The sequence below is a fragment of the Sphaerodactylus townsendi genome, linkage group LG02 (genome assembly GCF_021028975.2).
Source record: "Sphaerodactylus townsendi isolate TG3544 linkage group LG02, MPM_Stown_v2.3, whole genome shotgun sequence".
NCBI lineage: Eukaryota > Metazoa > Chordata > Lepidosauria > Squamata > Sphaerodactylidae > Sphaerodactylus > Sphaerodactylus townsendi.
The window spans coordinates 104,310,428-104,332,658 of NC_059426.1; the positions used below are offsets into that span (position 1 = coordinate 104,310,428).

At 40.2% G+C, this 22,231-nt stretch overlaps 2 protein-coding genes across 2 annotated transcripts; both read right to left on the minus strand.

Moving 5' to 3' along the window:
• Window positions 1–588: 588 nt before the first annotated feature.
• LTO1 (LTO1 maturation factor of ABCE1) lies at window positions 589–7,784 on the minus strand. Its single transcript, XM_048485761.1, has 5 exons — window positions 7,622–7,784; window positions 4,619–4,724; window positions 4,224–4,294; window positions 1,856–1,973; window positions 589–1,473 (listed from the first exon to the last, which is right to left on the minus strand). The coding sequence occupies exons 1-5, from the start codon at window positions 7,675–7,677 to the stop codon at window positions 1,405–1,407; spliced, it is 420 nt and encodes a 139-aa protein (XP_048341718.1). The 5' UTR covers window positions 7,678–7,784; the 3' UTR covers window positions 589–1,404.
• Window positions 7,785–10,783: 2,999 nt separating this feature from the next.
• Window positions 10,784–19,240, minus strand: FGF19 (fibroblast growth factor 19). The gene is made up of 3 exons (XM_048485863.1): window positions 18,765–19,240; window positions 18,418–18,521; window positions 10,784–12,851 (listed from the first exon to the last, which is right to left on the minus strand). Exons 1-3 carry the CDS (start codon window positions 18,997–18,999, stop codon window positions 12,519–12,521), a joined length of 672 nt encoding a protein of 223 aa, XP_048341820.1. The 5' UTR covers window positions 19,000–19,240; the 3' UTR covers window positions 10,784–12,518.
• Between the last annotated feature and the right edge of the window lie 2,991 nt (window positions 19,241–22,231).

Genomic DNA, 22,231 nt, shown 5'->3' on the forward strand with positions numbered 1-22,231 from the left:
TTTCAAACTGCAAAAACCCCATAGGGGCTTACATACATTCTGTCTCAGAAAAACATTACATTGCACCAGCTAGGATGGGCTAATGGAAAGGAAATAGCTAGCTGCTTGCTTTCCTTTAGGAGAGATACTTTAAGGAGACACATAAAATGAATGGAAACAGGGCTGAGATTGTGTGAAGTTTTTGCTTGGCTCTCCTTTTGTGTCACTTTATTTTGAAAACTGATAAGATTACATTTTCCAAAGATGCCTTAAAGCCAAGTGGTATTCTTTCCAGACTTCATAACCTGTTATTCAAAAGAACAACATGGACTTGCACTTAGCATGTTTGACTGCCTACAGGCCAAGCACCTACGAAGCGCACAATACTGATACATGATGAATCTTCAGAAGCAATATTGCATTCATGTATAAAAGCTGAATTCTGACTGAATTTTCACTAACATAAGCCCCTTCCGCACACGCAAAATAATGCATTTTCAAACCACTTTCACAACTGTTTGCAAGTGAATTTTGCCATTCCGCACAGCTTCAAAGAGAACTGAAAGCAGTTTGAAAGTGCATTATTCTGCATGTGCGGAATGAGCCATAGTGAATATTTAAAAAACTATGTTCAATTTAGGAAATACATTTTTTAAAACGAAAGCTTTCAAAGTAGTTTCCTAAGCATGTCTGAATACTTCGAAATAAGTTAACTACTTAATATAAGCAGCATTGTTTTGTACGGGATATTTCAGATTTAGGCTGAATTCAGACATCACAATAAACTGTGATTAAACAGTTTTGTTGGCCTTGGGACATGAAAGCAGCTTGTCTGCTGTATTCACACATTCCTCTCACGTCTAATACTTTCTCTGGCACAAGAAGCTTGACTGGAAATTCCATATTGAACAAACCCAACTCACTGGGATGTACTAATGAACAAACATGCATTGAATTTGTTCACTCCCCACAAACTGGGATCCAAAATCTTAGCTGAATCCTAGCTTGTGGGGAATGAACTCCAGCCCACGCATTTGCACCATATGGTGAACTGGAGCTTGATCAAACCAGGAAATTTTCAATCACCATGCATGAAAGCAGGAGGGTGTGAGGACTGATGGGCACCTATAAGCACAACACATCTGTTGTATTCATGCCTGATACCAATTAATTATAGTTCCTCATGGTATCTAAAATACCCTTTTAAAAATTAAACTCTTAATTAAATTGTTAAGAAGAAACACACTCTGGCATTACAATTAGAACAGGAAAAGAACAAGATCCCTAAGGTAGCTTGATACTGTCACCACTGCAGAAAAAACAGCTTTCCTCTCTGAAATATTATTTCAGACACGGTTGCTCTTTTTAGGAGACTTAACCAGTTCTTAAATCCAGGTAAAGAGTTCTTCTCCATTCATGCTCATTTCAAAATGAAAGTGCAGTTTCTTCCTGACTAAGTCTGAAATCAGATGACACATGTAGCAGGGAGCAAACCTGAAAAGAAAAAGAGACATGTTTATTTCTATGTGAAGTTTGTCATCAGTTCCTACCTCATCTGTCTGTTCCTCAACTACTGTATGTATTGCTATAATTAAATTCTTGTTCCATATAACCAGTACAGAAGAGTTGACTAAGCAGATGATGACTCACAAGGTCTTGGTGTGAATCCTGATGCTGCACTGAATTTACTATGAGGCCTCAGATATGCAAAATTCTTCCAGCCTCAGCCCCTCATCCTGCATATGAGGATAGTAATATTGAACTACATGATTTTATAATCCTTGCTCAAATTATATAAAGTGATATCCTTTCAGTACTTGGGCAAGTGTTGTGTGTACATACTCCTTTGGTTCCATCCTTAAAACTGATTACCAACCTGTTTAAATCTTCCTCTGATTTTTTCTAGGTCTTCTTGAAGTCTGTCATAAGTTGGATCCTGATAAGGAAATTTCTGGATCATTTCTATTAGTGACTCTAGCACCTTAACTTTTTTACTGTAAAAATATAAAATTGAATCAGATATCTGAATTTGAAAGTTTTGAGTAGTATACATGGTGTGTGTGTGTCCCTCCCCCACCCTTCCATCATCACAACAACTTTTAATATGGGCTAAAATGACATATGGTGACATGACCAAAGTCCTTTCCTATTAGAAGCATTCAAGACAATAGTCACATTTACTAAACCTCTACTTAATCATAAAAAGAAAATCCATTAGTATTCTGTATGCATCCCTGAAACAATAGCTTCAGTCACTCCACTCCCTTTTACTATGGCTACTCATTTTAGTAATCTGATCATATGGACGTGCTAGACAACTCGAAACTATTTCCTCATAGCCAATAATAACCTTTTTTGCCAATTCACACATCATCACTGCATTGTGGGAAATTTGGTATGGCCTATTTGCATGGCGTTTCCTCAGATGTATTATGGACAGCTCCTTGCTCGAGGCCTATGAATATAATTTTAGACTGCTGTTTGTTTTAAGTATTTTTCTGCCCTAGATATTTTAAGTGGCTTGGCTTGTTTTTTTAAAACCTGTTTTATCTATTTACTCTACTCGTTTCACTACTTTATTGACGTATTTTACGGTGTGATTTGTTTTACCAAACTGTTTTATTGCAGTGATTGGTCTTGCTTTATTGTTGTGAACCTCTTGGAGCAGATCTAGAGAGGTTGCACACAAATTTCCTAAATAAATAACTCCATTATCATATAAATCAGCTCTGACCCACGAAACAGATTTCTATGAGTTTCAAATCACCACAACAATATGTAATCATGGCACTAGTGCTTTACATTGTCTCTTAAATGGATATGGATGTTTCCCAATGCACATTAAGAGAACAGAAATCAAAAGGCTGTTACTAAGCAATACTCCAGTGTCTCCAGGTAGAACTGATGTCCATTATCTCATCCTTTTCTGAATTTCACTACCTTAGATATAATGGCATGTACCTACCATTCCACTCCACAAAGCCTGAAGCCTTCCTTCAACTTTTTTTGTGGCTCTCCCTTTGGAACCCCCCCCCCCCGCCAAAAAAAAAAAAATAACAAGAAAACACCTGAACAAGAAAAAGATTTCCTTAGATGGGAAGAGGGTTTTAAACTTCACTGGGCATGGTGGCACAATACTTTCGCAAGCCCGGGTCTTTAGCATCAGACTAATTTTAAGACCTTTGCAACATATTCATATTCTTGTCCATACATTTATAATGCCAATTAAGAATCACATCAGAGGGGAAAATGAAAACTATATCCACTTGATGACAGTCAGTTCCAAAATGCTGCACATATGCTGATGGAATTCAGCCAAACCAACATCAAGACAAACCCAAAGAAGACTTGAGTATGCCTGTCTTTTTAAGAAGAGTTCAGTAATCCAAGTGATACAATTCTGGTGTTAGCAAACATCGAATTCAAGGAAATCAACTGAACAAGCACTCTTGTTCATTTTTTAAAAAAAATTAAAGAGTAGCAAGAGTTATCACCTCTATAATCTATTTGGTACACTCTCATTCCAGCCTTTGCCCAAGGTACTCATAGTGGCATATATCAATCCCCCTACATCAATTTTATTCCCATAGCAAACCAGTGAAGTAGGTTAAGCTGAGAGTGATTTGCCCAGTGTCACCCAGTGAGCTTCCATGGGGTAGTATCAACTGGAGCCAGACTCTCCCAGATCCTGGTCCAACACTTTTAACTATACCAATGCCCCTGGAATGCTGCTGTAGCTCAAGGTGGCGTGAAGCGCTGGCACAAGGTCAGGTGTCGCAGCCATGGGTCACAGGGTGCGGCAGTGGGGGGAGGGGCCTGGAGAGGGCATTTACGCTGGCAGAAGGCACGCTGGAGATTCGGTCCCCCTGCTCTAGATTGCACCGTAAATCTGCATAAGTTTACTCCTGAATGCTTCTATAGGTGCATGCTTCCCCCAAGCCCCCCAAACAATAGGATTCATGACACTAATATGGCTATTTTTGGATTTTAACTGCTGATGCCACAAGCATTAGTGAGCAATGTTGCATGTCTCCTTCACCCTTTTCTATCAACATGACTATTTTACTATACATCTTAGGCTATTACTGCCACTTTCTTGATCTTCTGATATGAAAACTTTGTTTCATTTTAAAAGAGGTTGTTTTATTTCCTGAACTTGCATCATTCATTCTAAGAAGCAAATGGAACCAAACCCATGAAAACTGAGACAGTAAGTAAGAACTGGCTTTCTTTGTTAATCTTACCCGTGTTTATCATCTGAATGTTTTTGAAGCAATCTTAGCCACATCATTGAAAAGCCAAGGTATAATCCAACCTATACATACATAGAAAAGATCAGTTAAATTTTCCTTTATTCTAGTAAGAAAATTGCTTCTTACAGAACATTAGATATAAACTTAAAGAATGACCAAGAAATCCAACTAGGGCACAAGGACTTAACAGGAGGACAGTTTCATTATGCTCAACTTAAGTATAAATCACTCTGTACCATCATTAACTTGTTACTGCAAGGAGCTTTAATATGCCAACGACAGCAATGGGTCTGCCCTGAAATTCAATTTGTGGATCAAGCCTTTCTATTCTCCTTATGCATCACCAGAATAATTACTAAAACACTAGTTTTAATTTTGTCACATACCTCTAAGCTAATTTTGGCACCTTGTTGTATTCCATATAGTCTTCCTTCAATGGTACCAGCATGCATTCCTTCAACATAGCCCTCTTGGTAGCCTTCACAATGAAATCTGTAATGAGAAAGTCATTCTTATTCTTGATTCATTTGTCCAGCGAAGCTTTAAAAAAGCCCTAATTTAAACCATAAACAGACAATATAAACTTCATGGCCCGTATTTATTTTTATGTATGTTTGTATCTCACTTCCCTGAGCATCAATTCAAGATATAGTAACTCTCCCAACAGCCCAGGCAGTCTCACACTACTGATATGGTGATTTCTTAATACGTGGCTTTGGATAAAAATAATATTACAGAGGAAACCAGCTACCCCACCATGAGCTTTTCCTTTTCATGACTGTCTCTTTTGGTAAAACACTGCAGCCAAGTATTTCAATAAGTAAAGACTACCCTCTTTAAAACTTGAGGGGAAGTTACTTGAGGGAAAATTAAATTAAATTAAAAAGGGAGAGGAAGGGATCATGGTATAATGGACCATTTCAGATATTTCCAGTTTTATTTTCTATTGCATCAACACTTAAGTGTCTAAAAGTTCAAGTTCAACTTTTATCTCTATATATAAAAAGCTAACAGCGACCGAAACGGCTGGACGGATCGCCCCCAAATTTTCACATGACGTTCCTCCCTGTTCTGGGCAGGTAATCAGACCTTCAAATCGCCGAAAGTCTATACCTGAGCCAGGTAAAAAGTCTTTTTCCTGGCGCACCAGGCCATGAAGCTGGCTGTGTTTAATTGTCACCATTAGAATGTTCGTGCAGCCTGTCTGTGGCCTGAGGACTTGGTATGAGGGCTTAGAATGTTCACACAGATGGGCAGAGATGAGCAGTGAAAACAGTAAATAGGTAATACTGTTAGGTAATACGAGTGGAAGTGAAACACATACAGGTGGGGTTCCCCCCTCACACACAGGTAACTTTCACTTTCTGTGCCTCACCAACTGCTACCACACAATACACATCCAGCTCATCCTCACACACCTCACTCTGCCCTCCCTCACATCCAACCACCACTTACCCACTTCCTCACTCATATTCGCCACATCTCTCTTTTACTAAAAGCGAGCTGGAGTTTGCCCTTTTCTTCTAAGAAAATCCACGGGGTGGGGCCGAACCAACACTATTGGCTCCGCTTCTTTTGCACATGGCCCTTTAAGAACCCAGGGAGCTGGCCTCGATCTGAAGGCCTCACCACCCTGCCTCTGCTGCCTGACTGGGATAGCCTCCTTCCCCTAGTTCTGCCTTACCCAAGCCAGGACTGTGCATGTCAACCAGCCTCATGGACAGAGGGATTCGCACTCTGGACAGTTCCGTTGTGGAATGGAAAGGGTTACCTTATACTAAAAAAACAAGACACCACCATATAACGATGTGAATTGAAAAGGGAAAGAGGGATTCCATTTGACCACCCCAAAAGGCTATGCTGCAGATCATTGGACCTGCATGGACATCTGTGTGAGTTGCACACTGTGATGAGAAGGACAATTGCCACAGCAACGCGTGGTCGGGCCCCGCTAGTTAGGCATAAATATCGAAACAATTGGCAGAACAATGTCACATTTGACAAAAGCATTTTAAGATTCTCTGGATGAGAGCACCTGCAAGAGATATTGTGATGTATTCCCTAAAATCTCAACATCATTTCTATTTAGTAATTTTATTATACAAGCTTTGGGAGAAATGTTACACAGAGTTTGTGATAACAGAGCTTCTCTTAAGAGGTTATAATTTGGACAGGAACAAAAGATATGTTCCAATGTTTCACCCTGGGATGGACAATATGGACATACCCTGTCTCAAAGGGACAAATTCCTGAATCGCCCTTGGATAAGCGCAGAGGAAAAGACATTACATCTGGCTCTTGTAACGTTGCCTGGGCTCATCCATTAGTAGTAAATATGAGGCTATCTTTCCAGCCACAAGATTGATGCCAAAGGATAAGGGGGAACATATTGATCTTGCTTGACTGACTAAACATTGCTGTTCTTGGTCAAGCAATCTAGTTTTAATTGTCCAAAATATTTATTTTGGATCCCTCATAACTACGTCCTCTAGGGCTAAACCCAATGAAGCAATTTTTCCTGTAATTATGTTCCACCATTCAGAACCACATACATCCAGGAGAGCCCTAAGCAACAGACTGTTGGGTTCATTATGGAAGCATACTCTTAACCAAAATTTAAAAGTGAGTAGTCATGCCCTTGTTAACAAATGTAAACCCGTCTCCAAACATAGTACCGTGTATGGTATGCAATGGGGAACCCCCATGATTCTGTGCAAGAACACTGATTGGACCCTTTCTATTGTTTTACACCAGGCACCAATCCATATTGGTACTCCATACAAAAGATGTTGCAGTACTTTGGCTCGATATACTTTAAGTGTCTACAATAACCCCTTTAAGATGATTACAATTCTACTAACTGTGGCATGATTTGGCATTATAGAAGCAGTGTGCAAAACCATACAAACATTCAGAAACAACCTATTCATAACACCACAGGCGCTTTCATTTCAACTTACTACAATGGGTAGGTTGAAATATCCATAGAGTAGCTTTGATAAAGAAGTAGATAGGAGTGTAAATGTAATCTACGAAAAGTCCTATAGAGGTTTAAAAAAAAAAACCTGGTTGTAATATGATAAATATCAAATTGATTAGGATTGGCTTGTAAAGGCAAGGCCAATTTTAATGCAAATGACTCCCTAGAAAGCTAGCTCCACTTGGCCATGAAGCTCACAGGGCGATCTTGAACTTTTTTTCATGCTCTCGCGATCTAATCTATCTCACAGGGTTGCTGTGAGGATAAAATAAGGAAGCGCATATGTTACCCAAAGCAAGCTAAAAACGCAAAGATTCTTACTGGCCTCCTCAACTATGTGGACACCCCGCCTCTGGCCGTCGACTCCCCTTGGTCCCACCTCCTCCAAGGGTGAGCTCTAAGGCAGTACCTCGCCTCAGCCATAACGATGGTCTCAAACGCGTCCGGCTCATCAGCCGCAGCCATGTCTGTAACGCTCTTTCCCCGATCCTCAAGATCCGACTAGTTCTCAGATCCCCATCGGAGGGCCGCCATGCAAACGGACGGCAAACCGGAAGGACCAATTTGCAACAGCCCTCACTGCGCATACTCCGAGGGGCTATCGGCTTCCTACCGTCATGGAAGGTCTCGATCGCACGCTAGGTGGCGCAACGAGGCCATACGAACTATGGACGAAGAACTTCGGCTGTTTCTTCACAAGTAATCCGCTAGAGGGAGGAAGGATTCCGTATGAAAACGGGCACCTGGATTCTACAAAGTCTGTGCGTTTTGCATATCTGCACGCATGCCAGGGAAGAAAGATGTAGTTGGCTGGCATTTTTGCGTTTCTGATTATTCTCCTTTCAAACGTTTTAAAACTCTAGTAACCCTATTGGTTTCACTGAGAACCGTAGGCGGTTCCAACCTATTGAGCCTGGGAGAGTAACATAAAATGACTACCATCATAAAATCTCAGAGGGTGAGGTCATACATAACTCTAATAGTAATATAACTCTTCAACATTTCAGGGAGAAGCTCTATTTAACAGGATCAGATGTGGGGTGGGTGGGTTTTTGTTTTGCTTCATTCTCCAGTTTATCTTGCTCTTTTCCAGCTGTCATTCTTCCTCATCAGGTATTCCAACCTGTGATTCTTCATCATTTATTTTATTCTAACACTTTTGATTTTCATTGTACGTTTGGGTTCATGCTTCAGTGGGAGGCAACATCTTGCAGTGTTCATGCTCAGACAAGAGCATGAGTGACATACAGGGAAGAGTCAGAAACTAATCTCCTTAGGTTTAAATAACCAGAAAATTTGTAGAATTATAACTACTAACAAGTTATTTTTATTCTAGAAATTGGAACAGCAGAATCAAAGGGTCATGATACGCAGGAAAACAGGGTAAAATGCAATTATGTACCATTAAGATGTAATCAACAAAAGTGCAGACATCAGTCATCTGTAATCTCCTTGGTAATCAACAATTGTAATGGCAGAGGAATCCCAAGTCCTTGCTATACCTTGGGAGAAGGTGTCAGACTTCTAATTCTAATTCAGAAGTTTCTCAAAGAAGTCTCTCTTTGAAGTTATTGTACCAAGGATTGTTAACAGATTTTCAGACATCTCCCTGACCAAAAACAGCTTCTTACCAACACCTAATAGAGACCCATATTTTCAGATGCCAACTCTGTCTCCATATACTCAAAGAGCCAATGCAAACATTACAAGATCCTTCTTTAGCTGTGCCCAGTACTTTCAATCTGGCACTGGGAGTCCCATACTTGAAACTTCATTCCCAGCTGTGCAGAGGTCTTATTTGGATCAGGCCCATACACACAGTAGAGGAAGCTTCTCTTTCCATTTTCCCCAAGTAACCCCACAGGGGAAACTTGCTTGTAGCCATGAGTACATGTACGTTTCCTCAACACAGGGGTGTATCTGCCAGAGGAACATGGGGGGTCAATTGACTCCAGGCGCCACCCACTAGATCAGTGGTTCTCAACCTTCCTAATGCCGTAACCCTTTAATACAGTCCCCCAACCCTAACATTTATCCATTTTACAGATGGAGAACACTGATGCAGAGAGTCTTAGGTGACCCCTGTGAAAGGGTCATTCGACCCCAAAGGGGTCATGAGAATTGCTGCACTAGATCACGCGGGGGTGCAAAATTGCCCCCATACCCCTCCCATGGAGAGGCACCTTCGCCCGGGCCCGGAGCCTGCCACAGGGCCACTGGGCACCCCTCAGCCCAGCCCTGCCAGGCCCAGCCCCGCCAGGCTGCCCAGGACCGCCACTGCCCTCCTCCACCAGTTGAAGGATTGTGTATTCCTGCATGGCAGGGGATTGGTCTCAATGGCCCTTGTAGTCTCTTCCAACTCTATGATTCTAAGTGGTAGTATGAGGTCAGTGTTATGAATATAATTTTAGGATGGAAAATGTTCACATGAAATGTGAAAAAATACTATTTTTGTTGCAGCAAAATCTTTAATGAGGCATGTCACCTGTTCAGTAGTTGTGTCATGAACATTTATTTTGCATTCTCATTTAACACCTAGCATTCTTGAATTTATTTACATTTTCAAAACTTGAGACTAAATTGAACCATGTTGAAATGGAATCCTGAGGTCTCATTTCTCCTCTACTTTTCCAGTAGAACAGTTGGATAAGAAAGCATCTTTAAGTGCTTTATCAGATTGGTGTGATTCATTTGGAAGTGTTTTAATATGATGGGTTAAAAACACTGGGTGGTCAGAAGTGATGGGATTTTTTTAAATGCCTTGTTAAAAATTTATCAAGATTCTGTGAAGAGATATTAATAGCTTTACAAGTACTGAACAACTCTGTCATGGTCATTCAGATGCAGTGTGAAGATGTGTATTTAATTTCACATGCTATAACACCCTCCTAAAATTATCAACTGGATTTTTCTTTTATAAAAGCTTGAATTACTTATGGATACAGTTTATATGAGAAAACTAAAAATATGCTATTTGCAAAAGGTGGCACTGAGTAGAAATAAAGATGCAAATCAGCAGGGTGGTTGGGTTTTTTTTTTTTTTTGCATTTTCCAGTAAGTTTCCAAACAAGCGAATCTCACTCATTTCCCATGCTATTGTATTGCACAAGTGACTGATCTGTAGTGGATGTTCCTACCTACCTTTGAAGTGTGTAGTCACTTGAGGGCCAACTAGATAGAGTAGCCTGATTTAGTATCATGTTAATCTGTAGCCACATTCCTCAACACACAATTGCTTGGAGTGAGGGTGGGGGGTGCGGGGGTAAGTGTCAATGAGCTCATTGGAAATCCTGAGTTGTGAGATATAGCTTTTTTAGAGTAGGGTTGTATTTAATATTCTGATAATCTAATATCTTTTTAAAACATTTCTAGTTCTTAAGAATGAACAGATAATAATTAAACTGTATTGTCAATCTCTGGTTAAAAAAGAAATAATAAATATGTGCAGATGGAATTAATTAGCTTAATAGTTACAAGTCAGGAAATTTAGCTTCCCTTGTTATCAGGTTGAACAATCTAGGTGCTGAATGTTATCATTCAAAAAGTATCAAAGAAAGATAAATACTGTTCAGTGTTTTACTGTATTGTATTTTATTTAAAATGTCACACTTCAGCTACAGCTATTTGATATGCAAAAATTAGTTAAATTTCTACCAACCATTATTGAGATTACAAAAATTACTACCTTTGTACAGACTTGTTTTTTTTAAAAAAAAGATCACATGGGAATACATAAATATAAATTTGAGTATAAATACAATAACAAAATAAACAGATGTATGTGTTTAATAAATTACTTATAAATATAGCATTGACAACGAAGTGCTGAGTCGAGAAAATAATATATTTTTCTTTTGTTTTCTGTACATAACAATACTACTTTGTACAAAAATATTTGGGAAAATGTGTAGTGTCTCAAGATTAGGGTTACTAACTGCCTGGGGGGAAAGTCCCTTTCAGAGAGGCTTACTAGGATGCTACTAACCAGGTGACATTATTTACCTTCATACCATGAATGCTTCAACTGCCCCTTTCTACTAATCAAGCCTTTACTAAAGGGACTCTATTTTTTCTCTAGGCAAGGTGGCAACCGCTTTGGAAGATGACTTTTCTGACTTTTCGTTAAGCTACTTTAAAAGTGTTTATATACAAAATATTTTACAAAATATTGCTAATTATATTGTATTATTCAATGGCAGTCAAAGCAACCGGATTAAAAAATTTGTCAGCAAGGCCAACCTTTTATTCTAACAGTTCAAAGGCAAGACTCAAGCAGTTTGCCCCATTATTCAACTGGTCATGTTCATGGCACTAACAATGCGGCCTTGATCAGCCACAAAATACCTCTTCTTTTTCTTTCTCTGAGTAGATTAAAATATAATTGGTCACATGATCATCTGTATTTGGTAATCCCAGATAGATCCCTAACAATACTCTTCCAGAAATTTAGCACTTCAGACATTTGCACCTGTAACAGTACAATCCTTTTGGAGAAAGACCCATTAGATAGACCTGAGTAGGATTCTGAGCAGAACTGCTTGGAATAGCACTGTCAATTAGTCTTTTCAGTATAAAGGAATAAAAGTTACTATCTGTTTTCCTTGTTGAAGAACCATGTGAAAACTGAAAAGCTGGTTAATTTTTTAGCAACAGACATTGGATCACTTAAAAACAAATTTATCTCCTTCACTAGGACCAAGTGGCCAACATTAACCTCTGTATCAGGAAAACTCAGGATAGAAATTGACTTTCTTAGTTAATTTTCCTCAAAACATTTCCAAGGATTTATGAAATTAAGTTATGTAATGTCTGAAGATAGGGAATTGTGTGTTTGCTTAGTTGGTTGCATCAGTTTTATTTCTTACACACTGATGAATTTTAAGCACCTTGAAGAAAGTAACTTATCTTTCACTTGGTGCTATTGACGCTAGGACTCAACAGGTGAATGAAAGAATAATGAAGTAGTAAAGTAAAATATTCATGATCTTATCCTTCCAAACACCCTCCAAGGCAGAAGAAATTCCTGCACAATGTGCATATTTGTCATTCCTGATTTAGAGCTTTTCTTAGAAGGAGGTTTTAAAAATACCACTGTAGGGTTTTTCCTGATTAAAAAAAAATTTTTTTTTGCTAAATCGTTAGGGAGTATTTGTGAACACAGCTTTCCTGGTGTTTGTAATTTAAAGTAATTGTCCATTGGCAACACCATATTGAAAGATGTTCCCATTTTTTAAACTATTACTTCTAAATACACTATTATAGACTATTGAGTTTTTTTTGAGAAAACAAAGGCAAAGTAACCCTGGTTACTTCCCAAAGCTAGGACTTCGCACTGACGATACATCTGAAGTCATGCGAAAGGGGTCCGTGCTATCAGTTTCAACAGGTGGATTGAAAATATCAGATTCAAGAGGTTGTCTAACATCACCATATTCTCCAAAATCTGTAGACTCCACTGGGACAGTGTTGATCATAGGCAAGAAATGAGATAATGGAAGAAAATCTTTCCCTTTGAATTGTTGTCTTTGTTTAGCACTACTTAAAGAGACCGAAACACCATATTTCTTTGACTTGTAGACATTGTAGCCATCTGGACGCATCTCCTCTTCAAAAGAACAATCCTCTGTAGAATATCTGAGCTGAAGACAAAGAAATGGTGGTTAATATATGTGACTAAGCAGGAAACCTGCAAGGACTTGCGGGATCACTTCTTTTCCCATTGTATGCCATTCCTCACACTATTTTCTTTTTCTGTCCTACATCTCTCCCCTTTCTCATTTTTCTTCTATTCTTCTAACTCATCAAACAATTGTTCTTTTATCTGCTCTCCCAGTCTTCAGCTTCATTTATTATTTACTTCATTTATATCTCCCCCTGTTGGAACCCAAAGAAGCTTACATTATTCTCTTCTTATCTAGTGGTGTACCTTCACTACATCCCTGTGAGGTAGATTAGGTTGGGAGAAGTGACTGACCCAAGGTCACCCAGCAAGTTCCATGGCAGAGTGGGGGTTTAAACCTGAGTCTCCCAGATCCTAGTTGACACTCTAACCACTGTACCATACTGGCACTCTGCTTTTCTTCTTTTGCTTCTCCTTGTAGCTTCTTGTATGGCTACCAATCTTGATCCTCTTTGATCTGAGATTGCAAATGCCTTAACAGTCCAGGTGCTCGGGAGCAACAGCCGCAGAAGGCCATTGCTTTCACATCCTGCATGTGAGCTCCCAATGGCACCTGGTGGGCCACTGCGAGTAGCAGAGAGCTGGACTAGATGGACTCTGGTCTGATCCAGCTGGCTTGTTCTTATGTTCTTATGTTCTTACGTTCTCCCTGGAAAAATCTGGCCAAGTTGCAGGTCACTCAGGTGAGTTGCATGGTAGCCACTGCAATGCACAGCCAAGTTGTATAAGTTGTGTGGAAGCAACAGCTGGCCCTGGCACATTGTGTGGCAGACTGTAGCCACTGCCCCACTTGGGTGAGTTGTACATACTGTATGGTAGCAAGTTGCCAGTAGTTGCCATTAGGCCTGACCCTGATGGTTCCTCTCTCTATTTCTAGAGAGAAGAAGACAGAGTGGATTGAGGAGCCAAATCAGCCCTGGTAAGGGCTCATCTCCTGCTTTTTACTGACAGAACCCAAAATTCAAAGGTTGGCAATAGTATTGTGGTTGCCCACAATGCCTGCTGAAATTTCAGAGGGCATCCATCTGTTAAAAGTACAGGCACTACTATTATTCCAAAAGGGATGTTAACCCCCTGATTTTAAAAAAATCTTTAGATTTTAGGTTTTTCTGCAAAGCTGGGTATTTTGTAAAAAGATTTGTCTTGTCGATGGCTTCATTTTCTGAATTTAAGTACCCACAGGTGGGGCCATGTTGACAATTAGATATATTCATTTTGCAAAATGTTTTAAATCTTTAAATACATTATTTATCCACATGGTTTGTATCTGAATCTTGTATTTACAAAACTTGGGAGAAAGAAAGTCAATTACAATAAAATCAAGTATGGACAATAAAAATATTTTGCAGAAATATATTAACAGACATTCTTTTGATTTAATATATTTATGTAGTTAGATTGTCTGGTTTCTACAATAGAGACCAGTAAGCTTGCCAGTTACTTGAAAACAAAGATTATTTTTAACTCGCAGTGGCCCATTGTTGAATTCACATTAACTTAGGTGTCATGTTAAGTGTGTGTGAACACAACCATACCCATGATTACTACTTGGATGGATTCCGGTTATTATACCCAGGGAATGACAACAATGTTGATTGATGAGTAATGTGTTTCTCATCTTATCATTATATTAGGAGGAAAAATTACCAGACCATGGCTACACTGCCTGGAAAACCCACAAGAACCAGTTGATTCCTGCCATGAAAATTTTTGACAATACAAGAAAGAGATGCTGATAATAAGTAGTTCATGTGACAATGAAAGTATTTGTTTGCCTAATTCTTGGTGAAATTGTGCTACACCGTAAGGATCAGGTTTACAATTTAAGAGTGCTGTTATATCTGTCTATGCTCCTATATGCCAAAGCACTGACTTTCTTTGTTGTGACAGATGTATTCCCTCCTGAAGGCAATGACTGGGTTCCTGATGCCTGGATTTTAATGGTTGGTTTTCCCTCATCAGGATGCCTCTTCCTTTAGAAGTGGCTTCCAGTGGCAGTCTTTCTAGTGTTGGCACACAGAATCAGAGGCAGAGCGAGGGGAAACTCTGACCGGAGCACTCGCGCACCCTGCACCCCTGCTGCGGTGGCGCCCATCCCAGAACACCTCCACCACGCCCCCTCCGCGGCCGGGCAATGCCTCCACTGTGGCTCTGCCCGGGGCGTCATGCCCCACCCCGCCCTGTTGGTACTAAGCCTCTGCTCAGAATGAGGAATTGCATACTCATTGATAGTTACTTAGCATATGTTCTCTGTTCATTTTGATGCCAGGTTAGAACTGTTTTATTTGAAAGACACATGAGGGCATTGACCAAAATTGATCTATGGCTAGAAAACATTTTGAGACTGCAACAAAGAAAGGCTAGAAATTACAAAAGGTGATACCACCCACTTTCTTTGAAATTGAAAAGGCCATCTTTCTCTAAAGCTGCTTCTACTACAATATTGTTTGGTCTGTGATAGTGTTCTACTACAATATTGTTTGGAAAATGATCATATGAATATACATACTTATTAAGAAAAACCTGTAAGAAAACAAAAGTTTCAGGTTAATCTTGTCTTTTTGTGTCAGTGTTGTTTTACACACAGCTTCTGTTATTTCTGGTTTGGTCATTAGAGGTGACTGAACTCTCGGTCAATAAAGAAGTATTGCTGATTGCATATGCAGCTTAGTTGATAAGCAAAATGATGTTCCTGTGTGACCTCTTAGCTGTCCAGGACCTAAGACATACTTTTTCTGTACACATGAACCGCATTAGACTTTGACAAACATTGCTGGCAAGTAGAATAAACTAGAGCATGTGTCCCTAACTCTGTTGAACCTGTGGGCATTTTTTTTTAGTGTTGATAAAGTATAGTGAGTGCCATTACAAAATGGCTGCAATTGAAGGGTGCACAAAATGTTTGGAAGTTCGGAGACAAGCATCGCCCAATTATGGGGGCACTATTTCTGAATTCCTGCATATGTAAATGCCTCCTGTGTATGGTCTTCTGAAGCACATCCAGCTTCAATGAGATGGAGAAAATCCACCATTGGGTTTTTGGCTTGGCAAAGTGGTTCTTTGGGGAAGAAGCAAGTGGGTGCTAAGAAACACATCGAGAAGTCCTGAGACATCCATGGATACCATATTGGGGATCACTTGACAACAGCAAAAGCCATATCAATGGAGCTAAATGGGCATCAAGTGTAGAAGTTCCAAAACAATCTAGCCCATCATGCATCTAGAAATATGGTTTACTTTTTGCCTGAACTATCAAGGTGTCCTTAATACAAGGATGTTGCCTCCACACTGTCTTGCTCTGACAAATTCATAAAATGAAAATAGAAGGACCAGAGCTCACTATATATTTGATTATATTTAATGAAGGTGACTGTTTATTTCTCTTACTAAATTAACTATTGTTTGTACATTAACTGTATTTTTAATCAGTTTGTGACAGACTGACAAATTATAACTGTTCCCCATAAAGGACAATGTGATTAAATCTGAATTCAAATCCAAATGTTTAATCTGTAATTAGCGTTTTAAAGAGCTTTGTATGTACACTTTTGGTGTAAAGAAACATGTCAGGTAGCTGTGAATGAAAGCAGTAGTATTATACAGAACTCTCTGTTTCTCATTTTAAATTGCCTATAGGCTTCTGATGCAGCCACTTCTTCATAAATTCTAGCTTGCAGTATTGAGTTGCCAGATCAAAATGTGGGGCTGAAGATGAAAATAGGTTGTAATGCTAAACCCATTCTCACCTATTAGTCTTATTGATTACCTATATATGTATGATCACAATATCAGCGAGACCATTACATAATGGTTAACGGTGGTCATTTGTTACTGATTTGATACCAATGAAAGTCCTCCAATCCACCCAATAGGTGGTGTCCACTATATAGTGTGGTGTCACAGTTATCAGACTCCTTATTGGACAAACTGAACAAGCAGTAGACAATGAGGCTTTGGGTATCTGATTTATAGATCAGATGCATATGGGAGGGGGGAAATTATTTTGTCCTTAGAAAGGCTGTCTAGGCTTTTAATGTAGGTATGGTCATGGTATCTATGTGAAGGTTAATGAATCAGATAAACTGAACTGATTTCGTTTTCAGTGTAGTTCATACCTCACTGAAATTAATAGCAAACCTACTATTGATTTACATAAGTGTGTGCTCTGGTCTGAGAACTTCAAAGGTGTCTCCTGAGTGATTGGAATGAATCTTTCAGACAAGCTTGAACACCCCTTTTCCAAATCCAATGGTGTGTGCACAGAAACAGTAGTCATAAGATTCCAAATTCGACACAGGTGCATTGGAAGCTGGTATTCCTTTTGTATCTTTACTTGTCTGCTGAAACAGGTATCAGGTATTGATTAGATTTAAAGATGGCTGGCAGGGCAGTCCTAAACCCTCTACACCCTCTAAAACCATCGAATTAATGCAGAAAAGTGTAGGTTTGCACTGCACACGGAACTTCATCAAAGGAGCAATGTTATACAGTAAGCCTGAACAGTGAAAAGTTAACATGCCAGTACCAGTTATAGTTTTGTGCAATACATATTATCATGATCCAGCTCAATTGATTCTGTTTGTCCCAATAAAGAATATGGATTCAACAGTTGTTCAAGTTTTTTTTAATCCTAACTAAAAATAGATTACCATGGTAAGCAACTAGGTGAGAGAGACCATATTAAGCAATAAATCTCTCAGTAGACTCCTGAATGTTACTGTGTGATGAACTGGCTTAGGTAGTTGGATTTGGACGTGGGGAGCCCCGGCTGAAATCCTTCCCTAGCCAGCTTACTGGGTGGCCTTGGTTGTATCATTATTTCTCAGCCCAATCTACCTTCAGGGTCGTTGTGGGGGCAGACTGAGATAAAGATCAACTCTTCAGAAAAGAGTTCGGGAGCCCCTTGAAACAGGTCAGAAAAGAAATCTAAACAAATAGTAAATCTTGGTATTCAAATTTCTGGAATGTTGCTTTGCCTTCCTCCCCTTTTCAAGCTGGTCCTGCCTCTGTTCATTCCATTAAACAGCCTCCTAACAGCCTCACGGTGAATAATGGCAGAAATCAAACTCTTTCTGTGGGCTCTCTTTTGTGCACATCTTTAATAATCCCCTGGTTTAAATTCATTTTATTACTGCACTGCCTTGCTCATGTAATTAGAAATCGGGCAAACGTTCCCATTGCCTCAATGTTATTATCAACCAAAGAAGCATTCCCAGTTTCCCCTACAATTTATTTTGGTGAGGGATGCTTGTTTGTTTTTTTAACAGAGGGGGCGTTCTGTCTTCCACCGCTGAGATACGAACAGAAAATCATTTTAGAGAAAGACTCCCCGCCCCCGCCCCCAACACACAGCACGTGTGTGATCGTGTTTCGACTGCTTTCATGTGTGGGGTAAGAGCAATTTGGCGGGCTGCTATTGTTTTGTCTGGTTTGGGCTGCCCGGAGGAGTTAGGCGAATGCATGCAAGCCATTTCCTAGGGGCTAGTGGCCGGCTGGCCACGATTCCCAGGGTAGCCGTAACTTACGAGTCCGTGCAGCCTCCCTTCCTCTTCCATGCAAAGGTAGCGAGAGCTGTGCACACCCTTGATCGCCACCGTGCGAAGTGACACGGCTCTGATCTCTAGCAAACCTGTGCGGTGAAACAAAACACAACATTAAACACGCCATGGGGCGGGGACAAGGGGAGAAAATTCGCCTTCGGAAAAGCATCCCCCGGGCACACACGCCTGTGGAAGAATTGTCGAGTGGGATGCCCGGTGGTGTCAGGACGTCCCACGCGAGTATGCCAGCCACAAACATTCACCCTAAAAGGCGACCTCGGAAGCCAGGCAACCCCCTCTGCCCCGGGCTGCTCTGCCTGGACGGTACTCACTGTGCAGATTCTGCGCGCCGGTGCCGTCCACGCGGCCGTCGCCGTTGATCCTCAGGAACAAACTGAGCAGCCCGTGCCTGCTGGCGGTGTAGAGGTGCCTTAACCTTACAGGCTCCCCCCAGCCATAGTTGACATGTGGTCCAGCATCACTGAGAGGCGCAGATCTGGCGACCATTGCAAAGCAAAGTCCCATCAGAGCCAGAGGCGTGCGGGCTTCGCGCAGCTTCTGCCACATCTCGGCCAGTGGCGAGAGGGCTCCCTTCCAGGCAAATACAGCAGTGCAGAGACGGAGAGGCAAAGGTTCCCACGGAGAGAGGGAGAAGGGGTGGAGGCAGCTTGGTGCTTCGGGAGCTATTTTCTTCAGGAAAGGTGCTAGGAAACGCGAAGCCGACGCTCTGCCTTATATAGGTCTCTGTTATCAGTCTGATCGATAAGGCTAATTCCAATACAGACACCGCTCCGTAACAGGACCTGGGCCAACACCCGCCCCGCTGTATCGATCAGGATTACATCATTACCCACAGGACACCCTTTAGGCTCGCTCTCCAGCAAGCTTTGTCGAGGCGAGGCTTTTATTGTAAAAGTTGGGACTGTCAGTGCTTATCTTCCGTCCCTTGCTCGGGAAACTACGAGCGTGGAGTATCGATCACAGCAACCTTGATAGTATTGGACCGAACTTTGACAATGAGTCGTGGAAGCAAAACCAAGAATCCCGGGGATTCGCTTTCGGAGCCTCACGTGGCTTCTCCCCCTACACACATACAGACTCTAGGTTTACTAAGGTGTAAAAGCGAGAAAGAGCAGTGCTCATCCGATCCCGGTTCTTCCTGACAAATAACTTACATCCCTGCTTTCTTTGCCTTTCCAAAAATATCTTGACAGATTCTTCTCTCCTACAAACACACAATTAGGCTTTGGGGAAAGCTCATGTTTAGACGATATGTGCTGAAAGATCTCCAGGCACTGACTGCCGAACACAGTTAATTATGATCTTTATAAATCTTTACAAATAATGGTATTAATTATGTCCCACTAAAGAGGCCAACGTTTGAATTTAATTATGAATGATCTGCGAGATCACCTTTTTAATATTTATTGCCCTTGTTTTACAAGGTGCCTAAGTACAGCGGCTGATGCAACACCTCCCAAGATCGGCAGGAAGAGGGAGACTGTAAAACAAGGGTAACTTCTGTAGCCAGAGATTCTGTGAAGCACTTGAAAGGAATGCCAGTTATTAGTAATAGTAATTACTAATAGTAATTAGTAATACAAGGCAAGGTATATGTATGTATCTAGCGTTGTACTATCAAACTCTATGTGATGTAGATTCACATGTATGCGGTCACATTTATAGCTACATATCACATGCATGAAAGATTTGATCACAATGTTGTTAGGATTTGTGTATGTTGTTAGAGTGTGTGAGGACGTGGTATATATAGAGTACAAAAATACATTCAAGTACAATGTGCAAGTAAAAGTGACATACTGAACCTCTGGGTGGCACTCCAAATGGCAAATAGGGGAAGCTGTATACACTCAGTCCATCTCCAAAGTTCCTGGTCCAGACCCTTCAAAGGAAACTGATTACTCTTCTTCCTTAGCAGTATTGTTTGCTTGTGGACCAACAGAATTAAACCATACATCCTGAAGACTTCTAAGCCAACTCCTTTGTTCAGAGGAAGAGGAGCCCGTATATCTAAGTACTGTTCTGCTTGGGATAGTTTCAGATGGGCAGCCCTGTCAGGATGTATAGGGTGACACTGTTAAACCCAAGGCTTCCTGACCTTCCATCAGAGAATCTCCTGTACAGTTGTTCTCCCTTTTTCTTCTGGGAGTTTTTATAAGAATGTTTGAAAACAATGAACAAATTTCCCCTAAGGCAGGAATTCTATCCACACTTGAGAGTAAATTCAAATTGATTTAGTGGGGCTTACTTTTGAGCAAATATGTATGAAAGTGTTCTTTATTAGTCGGCAAATGAACCATAGCAAGTTCCTGGATTGTGTAAGAGGGCAATAACACATTTGCATAGAAAATAGTCTGCCTTTGGCATCCTCATGTACCCAGTACAACACAAGTACCAGTTTCATTGCAAACTGTTGTAAGACAATATCAGAAAAACTTGGAGCAAGAGAAATACTGCATTTTACTCACTTCCCATGTGAAAATGATTTGCTTCTTGGAAGGAAAATGAAATGTTCCTGAGATGCAATAAAATGCTTACCGAGTTGTTACAACCACTGTCTGTCTGTTTTTATAAGTATGGATCTCAAAGCAGATCCTTCCATGGCACGTTTTTTTGACAACCCAGAGAATGTGTTACCGCCTCTCCAGAACAATAAGGCACAAATTATTCATTTGTTATTCTGGTTTTGGCCACTAGATAGAGCTTCAAACCTCTACATCTCTCTGGTACCAGAGAGAAAGGTACTCCCTGGAACTAGAGAAAAGGTACAGTTAAGGTTTAGCTTATAGAGGTTATATTGTATAGTTATTGACTTTATCAATTGCATTTCACAGCAAAGGTTAAGTAAGCCTTGTCCACCCCAGGTTCTTAGAATGCAATCTGTCAAAATGATTTGGAACAGGCTGTTGTGGGTTTTCTGGGCTTTTTCAAGATGATTTCAGAACTTGATCATAATGTTAAATGTCTATGAAATAAATGTTGATATTGTTTTTTGTTGTTCTCTTTTCAGATCCCAGGAGGCGCTTTAGTAGATGGTTTTCCACAGAGTGAACTGAAAATGTAGCCATAAGTGGAGCAGCCATAAGTAGCCATAAGTGGAGCCATAATGTAGCCATAAGTGGAGCAGCCATAAGTAGCCATAAGCAGCCATAAATGTAGCCATAAGTGGAGCAGTATTTTAATTCTTTGCTCAGCATACCATTGGGCACATAATAGAGAAGATTTCACACCTTTTTCACTTGATCAAGCTACTATTGACTAATTTCATACCTTTCTCACATATCAAGCTACTATTGGCTAAAGGAGTGTATATAAAGGGCATATATAACGAGCTGTTCCCCTTTACTCATAACTATTCTTCCAAATGACTGCCAATGATTAACCTTGTTTCCTAACATAGCGTGCAAGCAACTAAATGAAAATATCATATATGTCTTCCTGTTTTTTCAGAAGATTATGTAGAAGGACCCCAAAATTGGTTTGTTACATGAAGGACCTTATTCTAACAATGTATTCAATGATGAACACAGATGGGATTAACAGTGCAATTTCAAGTTACAAATATCTCCTTATCAGCACCAACAGAATACTAATTCAAAGACAACAAAAATAATTGACACTATGACAAACCTTTTATATAACTGAGTCTTAATCACAGCTAGCAATGAATATACTCCGAACTTGTCCTCTGATTAAACAGAATCAATGTTTTAAAAGTTGCTATTGGAAGTTATTGAAATTATTTTCATTTACTTTTCCTGTCACAAAAATGAGGTTC

Coding starts and splice junctions, on each gene's coding strand:
- LTO1 (XM_048485761.1), bottom strand. CDS start 7,677: ATGGCTGCGGCTGATGAGCCGGACGCGTTTGAGACCATCGTTATGGCT. Junction 1,974..4,223: donor CATTCAGATGATAAACACGG/GTAAGATTAACA, acceptor ATATTTTTACAG/TAAAAAAGTTAAGGTGCTAG. Junction 1,474..1,855: donor TCAGAGGAAGATTTAAACAG/GTTGGTAATCAG, acceptor TTTTCTTTTCAG/GTTTGCTCCCTGCTACATGT.
- FGF19 (XM_048485863.1), bottom strand. CDS start 18,999: ATGTGGCAGAAGCTGCGCGAAGCCCGCACGCCTCTGGCTCTGATGGGA. Junction 18,522..18,764: donor CGGCGCGCAGAATCTGCACA/GTGAGTACCGTC, acceptor TTCACCGCACAG/GTTTGCTAGAGATCAGAGCC. Junction 12,852..18,417: donor AAGGGAGGCTGCACGGACTC/GTAAGTTACGGC, acceptor CTTTGTCTTCAG/CTCAGATATTCTACAGAGGA.